This window comes from Populus nigra, chromosome 13 (genome assembly GCF_951802175.1).
Source record: "Populus nigra chromosome 13, ddPopNigr1.1, whole genome shotgun sequence".
NCBI classification, from domain to species: Eukaryota; Viridiplantae; Streptophyta; class Magnoliopsida; order Malpighiales; family Salicaceae; genus Populus; species Populus nigra.
The window spans coordinates 15,288,686-15,306,906 of record NC_084864.1 but is presented as its reverse complement, the minus strand read 5'-3'; the positions used below and the strand labels follow the sequence as shown (position 1 = coordinate 15,306,906).

At 33.6% G+C, this 18,221-nt stretch overlaps 2 protein-coding genes and 1 long non-coding RNA gene across 6 annotated transcripts; all 3 read right to left on the bottom strand.

The window, feature by feature from the left end:
• Positions 1-653: 653 nt before the first annotated feature.
• Positions 654-17,627, bottom strand: LOC133671123 (heavy metal-associated isoprenylated plant protein 39-like). Of its 4 annotated transcripts, none has more exons than XM_062091773.1 (5): positions 17,350-17,627; positions 16,946-17,021; positions 16,671-16,812; positions 16,468-16,543; positions 656-1,080 (listed from the first exon to the last, which is right to left on the bottom strand). In XM_062091773.1, exons 3-5 carry the CDS (start codon positions 16,743-16,745, stop codon positions 791-793), a joined length of 441 nt encoding a protein of 146 aa, XP_061947757.1. In that variant the 5' UTR covers positions 16,746-16,812; positions 16,946-17,021; positions 17,350-17,627; the 3' UTR covers positions 656-790. The 4 variants fall into 4 exon arrangements, 2 of the variants coding, with proteins under 2 accessions (XP_061947758.1, XP_061947757.1); XR_009834207.1 differs by lacking the exon at positions 656-1,080 and adding an exon at positions 16,059-16,333 and having other exon boundaries at positions 16,627-16,812; XR_009834206.1 differs by lacking the exon at positions 656-1,080 and adding an exon at positions 16,059-16,333 and having other exon boundaries at positions 16,468-16,812.
• On the bottom strand, positions 2,182-3,185 carry LOC133670427 (uncharacterized). The gene is made up of 3 exons (XR_009834083.1): positions 3,040-3,185; positions 2,729-2,804; positions 2,182-2,601 (listed from the first exon to the last, which is right to left on the bottom strand). It is a non-coding gene; the product is annotated as an uncharacterized LOC133670427 (long non-coding RNA).
• On the bottom strand, positions 11,876-13,054 carry LOC133670511 (heavy metal-associated isoprenylated plant protein 39-like). Its single transcript, XM_062091016.1, has 3 exons — positions 12,840-13,054; positions 12,426-12,501; positions 11,876-12,352 (listed from the first exon to the last, which is right to left on the bottom strand). Exons 1-3 carry the CDS (start codon positions 12,843-12,845, stop codon positions 12,039-12,041), a joined length of 396 nt encoding a protein of 131 aa, XP_061947000.1. The 5' UTR covers positions 12,846-13,054; the 3' UTR covers positions 11,876-12,038.
• Positions 17,628-18,221: the final 594 nt, after the last annotated feature.

Here is an 18,221-nt window from a genome sequence, read left to right as displayed (position 1 = left end):
GCAGGTACTGTAAAAAAGAATGTGACTTGCTCACCATAATTCACCAGAGGAAAGGAGACTCGACTCTCCTCTGAAAAAAGTGAAGAACAAAAGTCATAGGAGTGGGAAAGGGAAAATCTTTGATTCTTTGCCCTTTTCATACAAAACAGTAGAATTGCAGGATAGTTTTTGAGATTTATCCAACAAGATATGCCAAAACAACATTAGTCAACAACACAACGTTCATCGTATTGCATCAATCCATCACATTAGTTTTCATGCAATCGTTTTCTTTTAGAACACCATTACATGATCTGTTCTGTGCTAAAACCCTGGCCAAGTAATTGTGTTCTCAAACCCTGTGTCCGCCAAACACAAAGTTGACATGATTTCCCATTTCCAGCTATAAAAAGACAAGAAAAATCACAAAGCACTCATAACCAGTACTTGGATATGGTAGAAAAAACAAATACAACATGGAAAAGAAAATATCTCAATGCGTTTATTATTGTTTTGAAAATAAAAAAGTTTATTTAAAAAAAAATTTATTTTTTATCTTCAATTTTGTTTCCTTAACGAAACACCTGATTTATTCTTATTTTTCCATATGCTTAATATCAAAATAAGACCCATAATTTATTTATATAAAACAACCCATGACACCATCAACTTCTGTTCTAATAACACCGGAAATTTTCAAAATCACCAACTAATTGTGAAAGCTATTTTTTCCACTTATTTCATATATATATATATATATATATATATATATATATATATATTTATTTGTTTTTAACGTCTAATTAACAAATTAAGAAATGACACAAGCATTTGGAGTATCCTGATCTACACTTCTAACATAATAATATGGGGGCATATGAGGATTATAGGCCTGGCAAGCCACCTGATCTTGATCTTTCTTCTTCTGATCTCCTTGCTTCTTCGGCTCATCTTTTTTCTTCTCAGGCTCTTTTGCCGGTCCTACTGTGACTATTTCTGTGTGACACAGCTTTCTCAGTTTGGCCACTATGCATACTGGATCAATGCCCCCTATCACTGTCATCTTCTTGTCCTTCATGTCGATGGATACTGAATCCACCCCTGCAAATTTGCATCACAATTTATTAGGTAATGACCATATAGCAACAAATAAATAAGTAAATTCAATACCTGAGAGACCAGAGACTGTCTTCATGGCTTTTTTCTTGGCTTTCTCATCATGCAACTCCAATTTCAACACAGCTTTCTGCAACAACAAAATCAAGATAATCATGTGGATTTTGTTATAAATCAATATCAAGATAATTAATCAAGAAACAGTAAGCACTTAAAATTAATACCAAGGAATCCCATTAAAACAATGACTAAATCAAACTGAAGCCAACAAAACTCAATGAATTATGTAAAAGAAGCAAGCTTTTCATCAGAATAAGTAAATCAACAGGAAAAAAGAAAGTAAGGAAAAGAAAAGAAAACTTGACGCGTGATTCATTCATGCAAGCATACAAGTCATATCTAATAGAAAATATATATATATATAGAGAGAGAGAGCTGATTCTCACCTTCATTTCTATAGCTTAGAGAGATATGATCAGAGAAAACGTTGAGATCAAACAGTAAACAAAGAAGTTTGAGATGAAGAAGCAAGGGAAGAGCTAAAAAGAGTAGAACTTGGTGATCAGAAGGGTTCTTTGTGGTGGGGTTTAATTATAGTGAGGGAGTGAAGAGGGAGCAATGAGTCAACCTGAGAGCTGTAGTTTATGGTCAATAAACGCAAAATCGTAGGGCCAGTAAAGAAAAGCACATTGATTATTTTTTAAATAATTTTTTATATTAAAATATATATTAATAATATTTTTTTATTTTTTAAAAATTATTTTTAACATTATCACATCAAAATAATTTAAAATATACAAATCATATTAAAATTTAATTAAAAAAAATCAACTCATTTGTTATTATACAACTAAACATGCATGCTAACAAATTTTACTTAAATATATTTAACAAGTTTTAAAAATGAAGAAACTATAGATATAGAGAATATGTCTCCCTATACATTATGCCTTCAAAGTAAAAAAAAAAATTACTTCAAAAATATTTTAAAAACATTTATTTTTATGTCCTTGTCTATATCTTTTTAATCTAACAAGATTGTGTTTCTATCTAAGATAATAACATAACACTACCTTTAAATATCCATTAATGAAAAATCACTTCAACTTTTATACAGCGGTAGTCTAATCGCTAATGAAGTTGTAATAACCACCCAAATGTTCGAAAATCTCCAACAAAACTATATTTTTCTTTCACTTATTTCATCTTTCTATAATAGATTTCTTTTTAACATGTGATTGACAAACTAAGAGATGACACAAGCATCTGGGTTTTCCTCTTCTGATCAGCTCAGCGACACCGTCTAGGTGGTCGTACGAGGATTATAGGCCTCGTAAGCCTTGACCAGCTCAGCTACATGGTGTGCTATCTTCTGATCTTCTTGCTTCTTTTACTGTTCTTTCTTGGGCTCGGCTTTTCTCTTTCCAGACTCTTTTGCTGGTCGTGCTGTAACCATTTCTGCGCCGCACAGCTTTCTCGATTTGGCCACTATGGGATCAACGTCCCCTGCAAATTTGCGTCACAAATTAAACCACTAAATAAAATAAAATAAAAATCATGAATGCTTCATTGATGATCTTGGATTTATAAGTTAATGACCATATAGCAAAAAATAAACAATTAAATCATATACCTGAAAGACTAGAGGCTGTCTTCATGGCTTTTTTCTTGGCTTTGTCATCGTGGAAACCCAATTTCAACCCAGCTTTCTGCAACAAAATAAGCTCATGTAAACTTTGTTATAAATTAATATCATAGAAGAAATGGCTAAATCAACTGAAGCTAACAAAACTCACTGAATCATGAAAAAGAAGCAAGTTTTTCAGCAAAATAAGTAAATCAACATAGAAAAAAGGGAAAAGAAAAGAAAACTCGATTCATGATTCTTCCATGCGAGTCATCTAACAGAAAATAGAGAGAGAGAGAGAGAGAGTTGATTCTCACCTTCATTTCTCTAGCTTAGAGAGATCTGATCAAAGAAATAGTTGAAATCAAACAGTAAATAAAGAAAGCTTGAGGTAAGGGAGGAGGAGGAGGAGGAGGAGGAGCTAAGAAAACAAAAGGAAAAACTTGGTGACGAGGTGAAGGTTCTTTGTATTAGCAACTTACAATCTCCTGTTAGCAATAATCATGTGAGTGTATCCCACAAATCATGGAGTGACAAGGAAGAATTATGGAGTAATAAGGATGATTATACTCACAGACATATCAAAGGAAATATGGCTGGTGATAAGGACTTTCAAGGAGTAACAAATTCCTACGTAAATGGTAGTTCAACAGATAAAGAAAACTCCAGCAAAATGACAGCTACAATTGATGATCTTCTCAGTATTTAGCTGCTGAAATTATGGAGATAGAATAGCAATCTTTTCCTTCCTTGTTTCGTGCAACAACCAAGAATGTATGAGTTTATATATAACTTCTCTGTCAGTACAGAGAAGTATTGTGTGAGTAAAAATATACAGACTTTCTTCTATAGCAATTCTATTTTTCCTCTTGGTATCAGAGCAGGAACGGTTCTACTTCTTATTCTAAACACCATGACCTCTCTGTCTTTGAATGTTGGAAATTTTGTCACACTTAAACTCACACAATCCAATTACCCACTGTGGAGAGAACAAGTTTTAGGTTTAGCAGAGAGCCAAGACTTGGTTGATCATCTCACCAGAGAAACGTCAATCCCAACAAAATATACCATTCCAGATTCAAACACCACAGAAACAGGAAACACTACACTACAGTTGGCAAGAGAATTCATTGCTTGGAAAAAGTCTGATCGTCTTCTCAGGGGTTGGATCATTGGAACCCTCTCTGAAGAAGCACTTGGACTTGTCATCGGCTTAGACACAGCACTTGCAGTCTGGGAAGCACTGAAAGATGCTTATGCACAAGACTCTCAAGAGCGCGAGTTTACATTACGACAACAACTGACCTATCTTCGTAAGGATGACAACAGGACCATTGGAGATCACATACGTATTTTTAAAAGTCTGTGTGACAATCTTGCTGGTATTGGAAAACCCCTACCAGATAAAGAAAAGGTTTTCTGCCTTCTTACAAGTCTAGGACCGCAGTATGAAACCTTTACAACAACAATGTTGAAACCACCAAGACTAACCTACACAGAACTGATTTCACAGTTGCAAAGCCTGGATCAACGTCGTAGTTGGTTTTCAAACCAATCAGATGCATCTTTTTCTCAACTCACCCCACATTTAGCTTTCTATGGACAGCAACAGAAACAGTTTCAAAGTAATATGCCAAGGAATCGCAACAACACATTTACTTCTGCAGGTCGTGGATTCCAAGCACAACAATTTCGGAACCAACAACAAAGCTATTCAGACAATTCAACATCAGCTACACAACAACGACGACCACCACCGCCAGGAGAACGACGCATGACAGCAGCAGAACGAGACCTATATCGTAATGAGACATGTCAATATTGTGAGAAACCAGGCCATATTGCCAAAATCTGCTGGTGGATACAAAAAACAACAACTCAGAATGATGTGATTCCACAAGCTCTTGCTGCACTCACCTTAGATAATTCCATTACTGAAACAGAATGGACTTCTGACACAGGAGCTTCAAATCACATGACAGGAATGCAAGGTATGTTGACTAATATCCATAAATACTCTGGATCTGATTCTGTCATAATTGGAGATGGTTCTTCTATTCCTATCACAGCTATTGGTGATTCGAGCATTAGACAAAAAGATAGGACATTGCCTCTTTATGATGTTCTTTTAGTTCCAAATCTTAAAAAGAATCTGCTTTCGATAAGTCAACTAACCTCTCAATTTCTTGTCAATTGTGAATTTTCTAATGTTGATTTTTGTGTAAAGGAACGCAAGACAGGACATCGGCTAATAACAGGGAAAAAGAAGGGTGACCTGTATGTTTTATCCAATGTACCAGAAGCACACTTCTCTTATCGATTCAAATCTGGCACTGCAGACATTTGGCACCAACGCTTAGGACATCCTCAAGCTTCAGCTGTTTCTTTGTTAAAGAATAAAGGGTTAATTGATGTTATAGGTCCCTCACGGAAAGAACATTTATGTGATAGTTGTCAATTAGGAAAACTTAGTAAACTTCCTTTTGCTCATTCTGAACATTCTAGTTTTGGCATTTTTGATAAGATTCACTGCGATTTGTGGGGACCTGCACCAGTTTTATCTATTGGCAAGTTTAAGTTTTATGCATGTTTAGTTGATGATTTCTCCAAGTATACTTGGATTATACCTTTGAAGCACAAATCAGATTTTTTTACTGCCTATCTAGCATTTGAACAGTATGCTGAAAGACAGTTCAATAAAAAAATAAAAATCTTTCACTCCGATGGAGGAGGAGAGTTTGTTAACTCTAGATTGTCATCACACTTTCTGGCCACAGGTATTCTTCATCAGATCTCATGCCCCTATACTCCAGAGCAAACAGGTATGGTTGAGAGAAGGCACAGAATTATACGCGAATTAGGTATGACAATGTTGTTTCATAGCAGTGCACCTCTTTCATTATGGGTGGAAGCCTTCACCACAGCAGTGTTTCTCATTAATCGGCTACCATCATCATCTCTACATTTTGACACTCCATATTTCATGTTACATGGAACACATCCTGATTACACATCACTTCGGGTGTTTGGCTCTAAATGTTTTCCATATACATGGAATACAAGAAACCATAAATTTGACCCGAAAACAGTCTTGTGTGTGTTTGTAGGATATAGTGAAAAACATAAAGGATACAAGTGCTTTCACCCACCAAGTCGTAAATTTTTCATTTCTCGCCATGTTGTTTTTGATGAGACTGTTTTTCCGTTTAAATCTTCTTTAAATTCACTTGCTGCCTCACGTGTGCTTAATATACTTGATTCCTGGATACCATTTTCTAACACTTTTCTAGAAACAGATGCAGAAACAGATGTTCTTCCACAACAGTCTGCACCAACGAATCTTATTCCTCTTCCACCTGTTGATCGACATTTCTGGTAGTCTACATCAAATTCCTCACATGAAATAACTGCATTCGAAAATGATGTAACTGATCTTAATTGTCAGCTTCCAGCAACTCTCCCCTTGCAGGCCCCAATACCAGTATTAAACACTGAAATACAACCTGCACTCTTCCCTCCAATTAATGATACACAAACTGCAGGTCTCAATCCGCTTGCACCACTGCCTGCATTACATTTTGATCTTGAAACCCCCTCTGCACCAGTGACTCATCCGTCCTATCCCTCTCATGAAGCAACAACACGTCATCCTATGCTAACCAGGTCTCAGCATGAAGTAGTTAAGCCGAATCCTAAATATGCCTTGACAATAACATCATCTTCTACAATACCTCGTGAACCAAACAACATTAAAGCAGCACTGTTGCATCCCGGTTGGAAAGCTGCAATGGATGATGAACTTACAGCACTTCATCAAAATGATACATGGCGGTTAGTTCCCCACACTCCAGATATGCATGTGATTGGGTCCAAATGGGTCTTTAAGACCAAACTAAAACCAGATGGAACATTGGATCGCCTAAAAGCACGGTTAGTTGCTAAAGGCTATCATCAGATTGATGGTATTGACTACATAGAGACGTTCTCTCCTGTCATAAAACCAGGTACAATTCGAATAATTTTAACTATTGCTCTTGTTAAACATTGGCCCATTCGTCAACTTGACGTCAAGAATGCATTTTTACATGGCAACATCATGGAAGATCTATATATGACACAACCACCAGGTATGGCTGATCCACAAAATCCTATGCATGTATGTAAACTTCAGCGTGCCTTATATGGGCTCAAACAGGCACCACGTGCCTGGTTTGATAGACTCAGTGATTTTCTAATATCTTACGGTTTCTTCTATAGTTTGGCTGATCCTTCTCTTTTTGTCCTTCACTCAGCACACAGAATTTTAGCCTTACTTCTTTACGTTGATGATATGCTTCTTACAGGGTCATCAACCGAACTGGTCAACTCCTTTATTCACATACTAAGCTGTGAATTCTCAATGAAAGACTTAGGACCGGTGCATCATTTCTTAGGCATTGAAATTTCAACCACAACAGATGGACTACATTTATCTCAGTCACACTATGCGCTTACTATCCTTGATCGATCCAGTATGCTTCATTGCAAACCCATGAGCACGCCTTTGGAAGCCAAATTCAAAATAGATGTCGATGCTTCCTCCATTGCTGATCCCAGTCAGTTTCGTAGGATTGTTGGTGCTCTCCAATACCTCACCCTCACGCGACCTGATCTATCCTACAGTGTCAACTATGTTTAACAATTCATGCACAATCCTACAGTTGCTCACTTGAAACTGGTTCAGCGCATCCTTCGATACCTCAAAGGAACAATAGCTACTGGTCTACGTCTCTCATCCAATACAACACTTGACTTGCATGCCTTCTCTGATGCGGATTGGGCTGGCTGCCCTACAACACGGAGATCTACCACTGGTTACTGCACTTTTCTTGGCACCAATATCATTTCATGGTGTGCAAAAAAACAACACACAATTTCGCGATCCAGTACTGAAGCTGAATATCGAGCTATGGCTAATACTACTGCTGAACTGACGTGGCTCACATACATCCTCACAGATCTTCGCATATCGCTATCACATCCACCAGTTCTCTACTGCGATAATCTCAATGCTCTATACATGACCATCAATCCTGTGTTTCATGCTCGGAGTAAACATATTGAGTTGGATTACCATTTCGTACGCGAACGAGTTGCACTTGGATTGCTTGTCACTAAACATGTGTCCTCAGCAAAATAAGTAAATCAACATAGAAAAAAGGGAAAAGAAAAGAAAACTTGATTCATGATTCTTCCATGCGAGTCATCTAACAGAAAATAGAGAGAGAGAGAGAGAGTTGATTCTCACCTTCATTTCTCTAGCTTAGAGAGATCTGATCAAAGAAATAGTTGAAATCAAACAGTAAATAAAGAAAGCTTGAGGTAAGGGAGGAGGAGGAGGAGGAGGAGGAGCTAAGAAAACAAAAGGAAAAACTTGGTGACGAGGTGAAGGTTCTTTGTATTAGCAACTTACAATCTCCTGTTAGCAATAATCATGTGAGTGTATCCCACAAATCATGGAGTGACAAGGAAGAATTATGGAGTAATAAGGATGATTATACTCACAGACATATCAAAGGAAATATGGCTGGTGATAAGGACTTTCAAGGAGTAACAAATTCCTACGTAAATGGTAGTTCAACAGATAAAGAAAACTCCAGCAAAATGACAGCTACAATTGATGATCTTCTCAGTATTTAGCTGCTGAAATTATGGAGATAGAATAGCAATCTTTTCCTTTCTTATTTCGTGCAACAACCAAGAATGTATGAGTTTATATATAACTTCTCTGTCAGTACAGAGAAGTATTGTGTGAGTAAAAATATACAGACTTTCTTCTATAGCAATTCTATTTTTCCTCTCTTTGTGGGGGAAGTGAAGAGAGAGCACCGAGTTAATCTAAGGACATTAGTTTATGGTCAGTAAGCACAAAATTGTAGGACCAGTAAAGGAAAGCACTTTGGTGTTTCAAGTGTCGCAAATGCCTTTCGTTTCTAATCGTAGGGTGTTTTCTTTATTTCTTTTTCTTTTTTGAAAAAAGCAACTTTAGATTTTTACTGGTTAAATACCCTACTTCACCGCAAGTTAGATATTATTTTTTCAATAAAAATAAATTATATACACAGGTTTTTTTAATATATTTTTTATAGCTAAAAAATTTAAGTAAAAATCAAAAAAATTATGCATATATATAATGAAATAAATTAAAAATTGTGTACATTAAAAATAAATAAAAATTTGATAATTAAAAATAAAATTAAAAAAATCAAGAAATAAATATAGATTAAAATATTTAATCTCTAATGAAACATTTATCTGGTTGTGTTTATTATATTTATTTATTAAATTAATTTTTTTATTTAATCAAATAATAATAAAAATAAATACATATTAAATTAATAAAATAAAAAATATTATACAAAACTCCAGAAATGTGTAACTTAGACTTATTTAATAGTAGTAAAAAACATTGACAGAAATCTGAACTGGGCTACAGCCATCCAAGCCTTCAATATGGCTCTGCCCATGCAATGAATGTGATCGGTTTGGTTATGGAGCAACAAGTGTGGAATGTGCTGAAATGGTTCGTGTTTTTGGACACCTTTCCTCATTTGGGTCTTCTGTTTGTGGGATTGCGTATGGGGCTTTATCTACAAGTATGGATCCAAACAAAAAGGGTTCCTTTCCTGGGTTTGAACAAGTCCAGAAGAATTGGGCTGTGGAGAGAAGAAGACGAGGGCAAGAACTCATGGGGATGAGGAAGGATATGATCACGACCCGAGCATGTGCTTTCCTTTCCTTTCTTCTTCTTCTCTATTTGGTTTTTCTTCAACTCCCATGGAGTTAATAGCAAATAGTGTACGGTTTTTCTTTGTCTTTTTGTCGAATAAAATAAGAAAATGCTCAGTATTTGTATTAATTGGTACTTGTTAATATGATTTCTTGAAGTGTTAGGGCTAGAAGTCACTAACTTAAAGAGTTTCCTTTGACAGATGAACACATGGAAACAAACGTCAGCAAGCCAATCTACGTCTAGCTTTAGTTGTTGGAAGAAGACAGCTGAGAATTGCAGTGCAGAACAGCATATTTCATAATATCTTAAGCAGAATATAAAGACTCAACCTGGGAAATTTACTGGCTAAAGACACAAGTCATGAATTGGGTTTTTTTAAAATAAAATAAAAGCTCTACAATAATATAGTTTTGAAAAAAAATATTATATTTTTTTAATGATCCGGCCTCAAGCATGATCGACTCGTCACGACATTAATTCACCTCATGAATAGAACCATATCTTATAGCTCGGATCTTAATATCTGCTTATGTCACCAAATCAAAACATGAACTTATGGGATCATGATATGGGCACATGGACAGCTTTTTTTTTATTAATTTTTTTATAAAGATGCTCTGGGTTTTCTTATGAGCATGGAGATATTAGTTCGGTCTCAAAGTCCACACGTTTTTGTCATAGACTCACAGTGGCTTTATTAGAAGCATCTCGATCCCATCCCCAACAATGGCCGAATTTTACTTAATTAATATTTTAATTAATTGAAGGATTGCTTTGCGAATGACTTATCAACTGATGACGTATAAAACCACTTTTTCCAATTTTGATTAAGACCTTTTTTATCATCGGTGGTGTGTAAAACTAGCTGGAAAATAATATGAAAAAAGCCTATGGTAATTTTAATAGCCAACCTCTGCTATTTTTTATTTTAAATTAATATTTTTTAAAAAACATATTTTAATGTACTAAAATTAAAAATAATTTTTTTAAAATAAAAAAATATTATTTTAATATATTTCTAAATCAAAAACATTTTAAAAAACAACTATAACCACAACTACAATCTTAAACCATTCAATTATACCTCTCGACGAATCTCTATCATATTACGATACTATGATTTCATCTGATCACATACGGGATGTGAAGTAAGTTTAGCCTACACCATCAAAGCTTAAACATGTATGGTTTTGTTGAATTAACCTTTAAAAAACAGTAATCTTAGTTTAAATTGTTTGGAATGGATAACGTTGTTTAATTTCCAAGCTAGTTGATGACATGATTAGCATGTGTTGATGTAAACTTAAAGAATTGGTTTAGTAGCTATGAAGATTTGTTTATTAATTTCTTGACTTTTTAAATTTATATTTTGAGAGTGCTATTTAAAAGAATTAATCCTCTTAATGCATTCGTTCAATATGATAGTCATGCCTAAAAAAAAAAGGTGAAAACAGGATCCTATCAAAAATATTATCGGAAATCTAAGACAATATAGTCCGACTACAGCAATATTGAAATTGATAGGTTTTTTTGGCTCTCTCTTTAGCTTTATGTTTCTGATCTCTAGAAGGTCTTTCGTTTTTTATTTTTTTAGCTCTCTCTTTATCTTTATGTTTCTGATCTCTAAAAGGTCTTTCGTCCTTTATTTTTTTGGCTCTCTCTTTAGCTTTATGTTTCTGATCTCTCTTTAGCTTTATTATACTGTGTGGGATATTTTTCAACGACCAAAAGAGCCCATGCACGAACTGTAAAAAAGAATGTGACTTGCTCACCATAATTCACCAGAGGAATGGAGACTCGACTCTCCTCTGAAAAAAGTGAAGAACAAAAGTCATAGGAGTGGGAAAGGGAAAATCTTTGCCCTTTTCATACAAAACAGTAGAATTGCAGGATCGTTTTTGAGATTTATCCAACAAGATGCCAAAACAACATTAGTCAACAACACCACGTTCATCGTATTGCATCAATCCATCACATTAGTTTTCATGTTTCCATGGAGGATGAGTTCTTAAGGAAACAATTTTGTACTTTTCTTGCAATCGTTTTCTCTTAGAACACCACTACATGACCTGTTCTGTGCTAAAACCCTGGCCAAGTAATTGTATTCTCAAACCCTGTGTCCGCCAAACACAAAGTTCACATGATTTCCCATTTCCAGCTATAAAAAGACAAGAAAAATCAAAAATTAAGTACTCATAACCAGTACTTGGATATGGTAGAAAAAACAAGTACAACATGGAAAAAAAATAATCTCCGTGCGTTTATTGTTTTGAAAATAAAACTTTTATTTAAAAAATATTTTAAAAATAAATTTATTTTATATCTTCAATTTTGTTTCCTTAACGAAACACCTGATTTGTTCTCAGTTTTCCATATGCATATTATCAAAATAAGACCCATAATTTATTTATATAAAACAACCCAACACCATCAACTTCTGTTCTAATAACACCGAAAATTTTCAAAATCACCAACTAATTATCAGAGCTATTTTTTTTTCCACTTATTTAATCTTTATATATTATATTTGTTTTTAACGTCTGATTAAGAAATGACAAAAGCATTTGGAGTATCCTCTACACTTCTAACATAATAATATGGGGGCATATGAGGATTATAGGCCTGGTAAGCCACCTGATCTTGATCTTGATCTTGATCTTTCTTCTTCTGATCTCCTTGCTTCTTCGGCTCTTCTTTCTTGGGCTCATCTTTTTTCTTCTCAGGCTCTTTTGCCGGTCCTACTGTGACTATTTCTGTGTGACACAGCTTTCTCAGTTTGGCCACTACGCATACTGGATCAATGTCCCCTATCACTGTCATCTTCTTGTCCTTCATGTCGATGGATACTGAATCCACCCCTGCAAATTTGCATCACAATTTATTAGGTAATGACCATATAGCAATAATTAAATAAATAAAATAATTCAATACCTGAGAGACCAGAGACTGTCTTCATGGCTTTTTTCTTGGCTTTCTCATCATGCAACTCCAATTTCAACACAGCTTTCTGCAACAAAATAATCAAGATAATCATGTGAATTTTGTTATAAATCAATATCAAGATAATCAAGAAACAGTAATCACTTAAAATCAATACCAAGGAATCCCATTAAAACAATGACTAAATCAAACTGAAGCCATCAAAACTCAATGAATTATGTAAAAGAAGCAAGCTCTTCATCAAAATAAGTAAATCAACAGGAAAAAAGAAAGTAAGGAAAAGAAAAGAAAACTTGACGCATGATTCATTCATGCAAGCATACAAGTCATATCTAATAGAAAATATATATATATATATATATATATATAGAGAGAGAGAGAGAGAGAGAGAGAGCTGATTCTCACCTTCATTTCTATAGCTTAGAGAGATATGAACAGAGAAAACGTTGAGATCAAACAGTAAACAAAGAAGCTTGAGATGAAGAAGCAAGGGAAGAGCTAAAAAAAGTAAAACATGGTGATCAGAAGGGTTCTTTGTGGTGGGGTTTAATTATAGTGAGGGAGTGAAGAGAGAGCAATGAGTCAACCTGAGAGAAGTAGTTTATGGTCAAAAAAAGCAAAATCGTAGGACCAGTAAAGGAAAGCACATTGGTGTTTCCAAAGTCGATCATGACTATTTTCTTTCTTTCTTTTCTTTTTGGAAAAGACAAGGAGGATTTAGATCTATAATTTATAACTCAAAAAAGTGTTCAGCGGGAGTGGTAAGAACGTGTTTTCCTTCTTAAAATCTCTGAGCTCAATTATTGAAACAAGCATGTCTGTCTTAGTTTACAGATACTTGTGAAAAAAGAAAGGAAAATGAGAATGTTTTCTTAAAATTATTTCGTTCGCTAAAATTGATGTGCTGCCTATTTCTTTCTTACAAAGAATGTTTTCTCTCTAGCGGCTTGTGGGGCGTCGTGCGGAATTAATGACCGGCTTCCTCCCGATATTTCCTTCATAAAATCGCAGCGCGTGTGGGGGTATGACATCCGGTTTGGCACTTGTGAGATCTTTTTTGTTTCTCTCTTTCCCTAGATTGTTAAATCAACCATTTAATATGATTTTCTTTAAGATTTGGGTTTTTTCTTATTTCATTATCCTTTAGTTTTTATATTTCTTTTTATTATTATTATTATTATTTATTTTATCTTAGATAATACACCAATATTCAATTAACATCTAAATACAAAAAGTCTCATGAACTCTAAATTCAAGAATCAGGGGAGGTTTTAATCCTACATGAAAAAAACCCATTAACACATGAAATTAAATGGTTAAAATCCCTTACCACAACCATAACAACCAAAAGGAATATGCTTCTTGCTAAGAATCCAACGTTTTCCCCTTTCCCTTCTATTTTTGCATACTTTTTTCTTTTTAAGTTCTAACCTCTCATTGTTTTTCCTAACCCACTAATTTTCAACATCAATTCAGACTTATTCTTCATAGAGTAGAAATAAACAATAAATAATTTTATTCCAAAATCCAAATTTACATACTATTTTATTTATTTAGATTTTCAAGATTTTCAAATTAATTCATTGGGGATTTTCATCCCTATTCATAATAATAAAAAATTCCTCAGATATATTTCCTCCCTTTCAAAAAACTACGTGATTATACACATAGCTTATACCGGAAGTTAGCATTATTTATATGTAAAATCATACGTTAATTTATTTGGATATCCCTTATATTTTCCCAAATGTCTTCACCCTAAATTTACAAAAATTACTCGTTTAAAATAATTATTTTAATCGTTCAGGAAGTTTTTGTGACTTATCATTAACATTTCACGTATTTTTTTTATTAATTTATTTCATCTGAAATTTAAGTTAAGTTATTAATAGTATTTTTATCCCCATATATAATAATTTTTCTTCTTAACTATCATTGTTTTGGGTAAAAAAATGAGTTGAAAAGGGATTTTTGAGTTAAAACAAACATTCAACCCTAATTTTTCAGCACCACAATGTTGAGATTCGGACTAAATTAAGCGACGCGTTGTCTGGCTTATTTTTTTCAAAAAACATGTCATTCACCCTAATTATATTTTTCAAAAAAATAAGCCCATGTGCAAGCCCTCTTAAACGATCAGGTGCTCGCGTTGTCTGACTTATTTTTTTCAAAAAACATGTCATTCACCCTAATTATATTTTTCAAAAAAAATAAGCCCATGTGCAAGCCCTCTTAAACGGTCAGGTGCTCGCATTGTCTGACTTCTTTTTTTCAAAAAACATGTCATTCACTCTATTTTTGTCTTGATTTTAAAGCTAAATAAGAAAAATTAGTTAAAATCTGAAAAAAAATTAAAAAAAATAGGCAAAACAAAATCATATTGGTTTAATTTTGAACGATCCAACTATTCAAAGAAAGACATAATGGTTTTCCATTAAAAAAAACTATTTGGAGAATCTCCTAAAAAAAAATTAATCCCTCCCACGGCATAATCGTGATTTTTGCCAGGCTTTTTGTCTGATAATCCGAGCTTCTTAACGGATTTGTTTTCAGATAGACCATGTTTATTTGGTCCACGTCAGTAACACGTTCCAAGTCACTTTACATGCTTATCCCTTCCACAGCAACATTGATCCCTATAGCACTTGCTGGTGATTTTTTATATAACTTTGTTTGATTTTTATTTTTTTATTATCTTGAAATGTCCGGGCTAACCTGCATGTATTTTGATTAATTTTTACGGATTCTAAAATTAATAATCAAGTAAGCCTACAATAGTCATCAATATTAGCAACTACAGGACTCGAACCTGAGATTACAAGGAAAGTAAATCTCTTAGTTTCAAGTTATTATTATTGAATTACGTGCTATATGGTTATTTTGTTTGATTTTTCATTCATATGTTAAAGTGATATTCAAACACTGTGGGGTATTTTTTTTTTAAAAAAATGCTACAAGTGTTAAAAAGAAAACGTGACTTTCTTACAATTCACAAAGGAAAGGAGACTCCATGAGAGAAAAAAGTGAAGAACATTAATATATAGTTGAGAAAACCAAAAGTCATTGGAGTGGAAAAGGGTTTGCCCTTTTCATACAAACACAGTAGAATTGCATGATAGTTTTTGAAATTTGTCCAAGAACACATGCCACACACAACATTAGTCATCACAATGTTCATCATGTTGCATCCATCCACCACTTTAGTTTTCATATTTCCTTGGAGGATGAGTTTTTTGAACGTTGTACTTTTCTTGCAATCATTTGCATCACATGAACAAATTGGCCTTTTGTGGGCGAAAACCGTGACCAAAGTAGTAATTGTATTCTCAAATCCTGTGTCAACAAATACCAAACTCAAAGATGACATGACTTCCCATGTTCAACTACAAAAGAAAAACAACGTGCTTTTATATCAGCTTCATAAAATTAATTAATTATTATTTCGGGATAAAAAAATTAAAAAAATAAATATAAAAAATTATTTTAGAGATATTTATTTTATATAACTCTATCTTCTTAATGAAATATGTTTTTTTTAAAAAAAAATTTTATCTTGGAATAGCAACAAAATAATGCCTTACATGTCCATTAATAAAAAATCACTATCAAATTGGTATGCATTAATTAATACCAAAATAAGACCCACAATTCATTAATATAAAACAACCCAACACCATCAACTTTTGTACAGCTGTAGTGTAATCACTAACGAAGTTCTAATAACCACCCAAATTTCCCAAATCCACCACTAAGCCATATTATTTTTTTCCACTTATTTCATCTCTATGTATTATATTTGTTTTTAACATCAAATTAATTAAGAAATGACACAAGCACTTTGATTATCCTCTACACTGTCATCTTCTTGTCCTTCATGTCGACGGATACTGAATCCACCCCTGCAAATTTGAATCACTAATTAAACCACTAGTTTTTTTAAAAAAACAAATATCATAAATACTTCCAACGTTGATCGATCTTGATTTATTAGATAATTAATGACCATATATATAGCAATAAATAAATTCAATACCTGAAAGACCAGAGACTATCTTCATGGCTTTTTTCTTGGCTTTCTCATCATGCAACTCCAATTTCAACACAGCTTTCTGCAACAATATAAGTCCATGTAAATTTTGTTATGAATCAATATCAAGATGATCAAGAAACAGTAATCACTTGAAATCAATACCAAATAATCTCATAGAAACAATAACTAAATCAAACTGGAGCTACCAAAACTCCCTGAATTATGAAAAAGAAGCAATTTTTTCTGTGTGACACAGCTTTCTCAGTTTGGCCACTATGCATACTGGATCAATGCCCCCTATCACTGTCATCTTCTTGTCCTTCATGTCGATGGATACTGAATCCACCCCTGCAAATTTGAAGCACAAATTAAACCACTAGTTTTTTTAAAAAACAAATATCATAAATACTTCCAACGTTGATCGATCTTGATTTATTAGATAATTAAAGACCATATATATAGCAATAAATAAATTCAATACCTGAAAGACCAGAGACTATCTTCATGGCTTTTTTCTTGGCTTTCTCATCATGCAACTCCACTTTCAACACAGCTTTCTGCAACAAAATAATCAAGATAATCATGTGAATTTTGTTATAAATCAATATCAAGATAATCAAGAAACAGTAATCACTTAAAATCAATACCAAGGAATCCCATTAAAACAATGACTAAATCAAACTGAAGCCAACAAAACTCAATGAATTATGTAAAAGACGCACGCGTTTCATCAAAATAAGTAAATCAACAGGAAAAAAGAAAGAAAAGAAAACTTGACGCATGATTCATTCATGCAAGCATACAAGCCATATCTAATAGGAAAAAAAAAAAAAAATATATATATATATATAGAGAGAGAGAGAGACAGAGAGAGCTGATTCTCACCTTCATTTCTATAGCTTAGAGAGATATGATCAGAGAAAACGTTGAGATCAAACAGTAAACAAAGAAGTTGGAGATGAAGAAGTAAGGGAAGAGCTAAAAAGAGTAAAACATGGTGATCAGAAGGGTTCTTTGTGGTGGGGTTTAATTATAGTGAGGGAGTGAAGAGAGAGCAATGAGTCAACCTGAGAGCAGTAGTTTATGGTCAATAAACGCAAAATCGTAGGACCGGTAAAGGAAAGCACATTGGTGTTTCCAGAGTCGATTATGAATCATTTCACTTTTCTTTCTTTTCTTTTTGAAGAAGAAAAGGAGGATTTTAATTTATAACTCCAAAAAGTGTGTAGCGGGGTTGGTAAGAACGTGTTGTCCTTCTTAAAATCTCAGAGCTCAATTATTAGGCTTGTGGGGCGTCGTGCCGAATTAAAGGAAAGCACATTGGTGCTTCCAAAGTCGATCTGAAAGTGTATTTTCTTTCTTTCTTTTCTTTTTGGAAAAGAAAAGGAGGATTTAGATTTATAATTATTTATAACTCCAAAATGGGTGGTAAGAACGTGTTTTCCTGCTGAAAATCTCAGAGCTCAATTATTGGAACAAGAATGTTCGTATTATTTTACAGATACATGTGAAAAAATTAAGAAAGGAAAACGAGAACGTTTTCTTAAAATTATTTCGTTCACTAAAATTGGTTTATTATTATGACTTATTTTATCTTAGATAATACACAAATCAATTAACATATAAATACACAAATTTTTTATATTGGTTTAATTTTGAAAGATCCAACTATTCAAAGAAAGACAAAATGGTTTTCCAATAAAAAAAAAAACTATTTGGAGAATCTCCTAAAAAACATTAAAGCTTCTTAACGGATT

Coding starts and splice junctions, on each gene's coding strand:
- LOC133670511 (XM_062091016.1), bottom strand. Junction 12,353..12,425: donor GACAGTCTCTGGTCTCTCAG/GTATTGAATTAT, acceptor GCAAATTTGCAG/GGGTGGATTCAGTATCCATC.
- LOC133671123 (XM_062091773.1), bottom strand. CDS start 16,745: ATGCATAGTGGCCAAACTGAGAAAGCTGTGTCACACAGAAAAAATTGC. Junction 16,544..16,670: donor TCATAATTCAGGGAGTTTTG/GTAGCTCCAGTT, acceptor ATATTGTTGCAG/AAAGCTGTGTTGAAATTGGA. Junction 1,081..16,467: donor GATAGTCTCTGGTCTTTCAG/GTATTGAATTTA, acceptor GCAAATTTGCAG/GGGTGGATTCAGTATCCATC.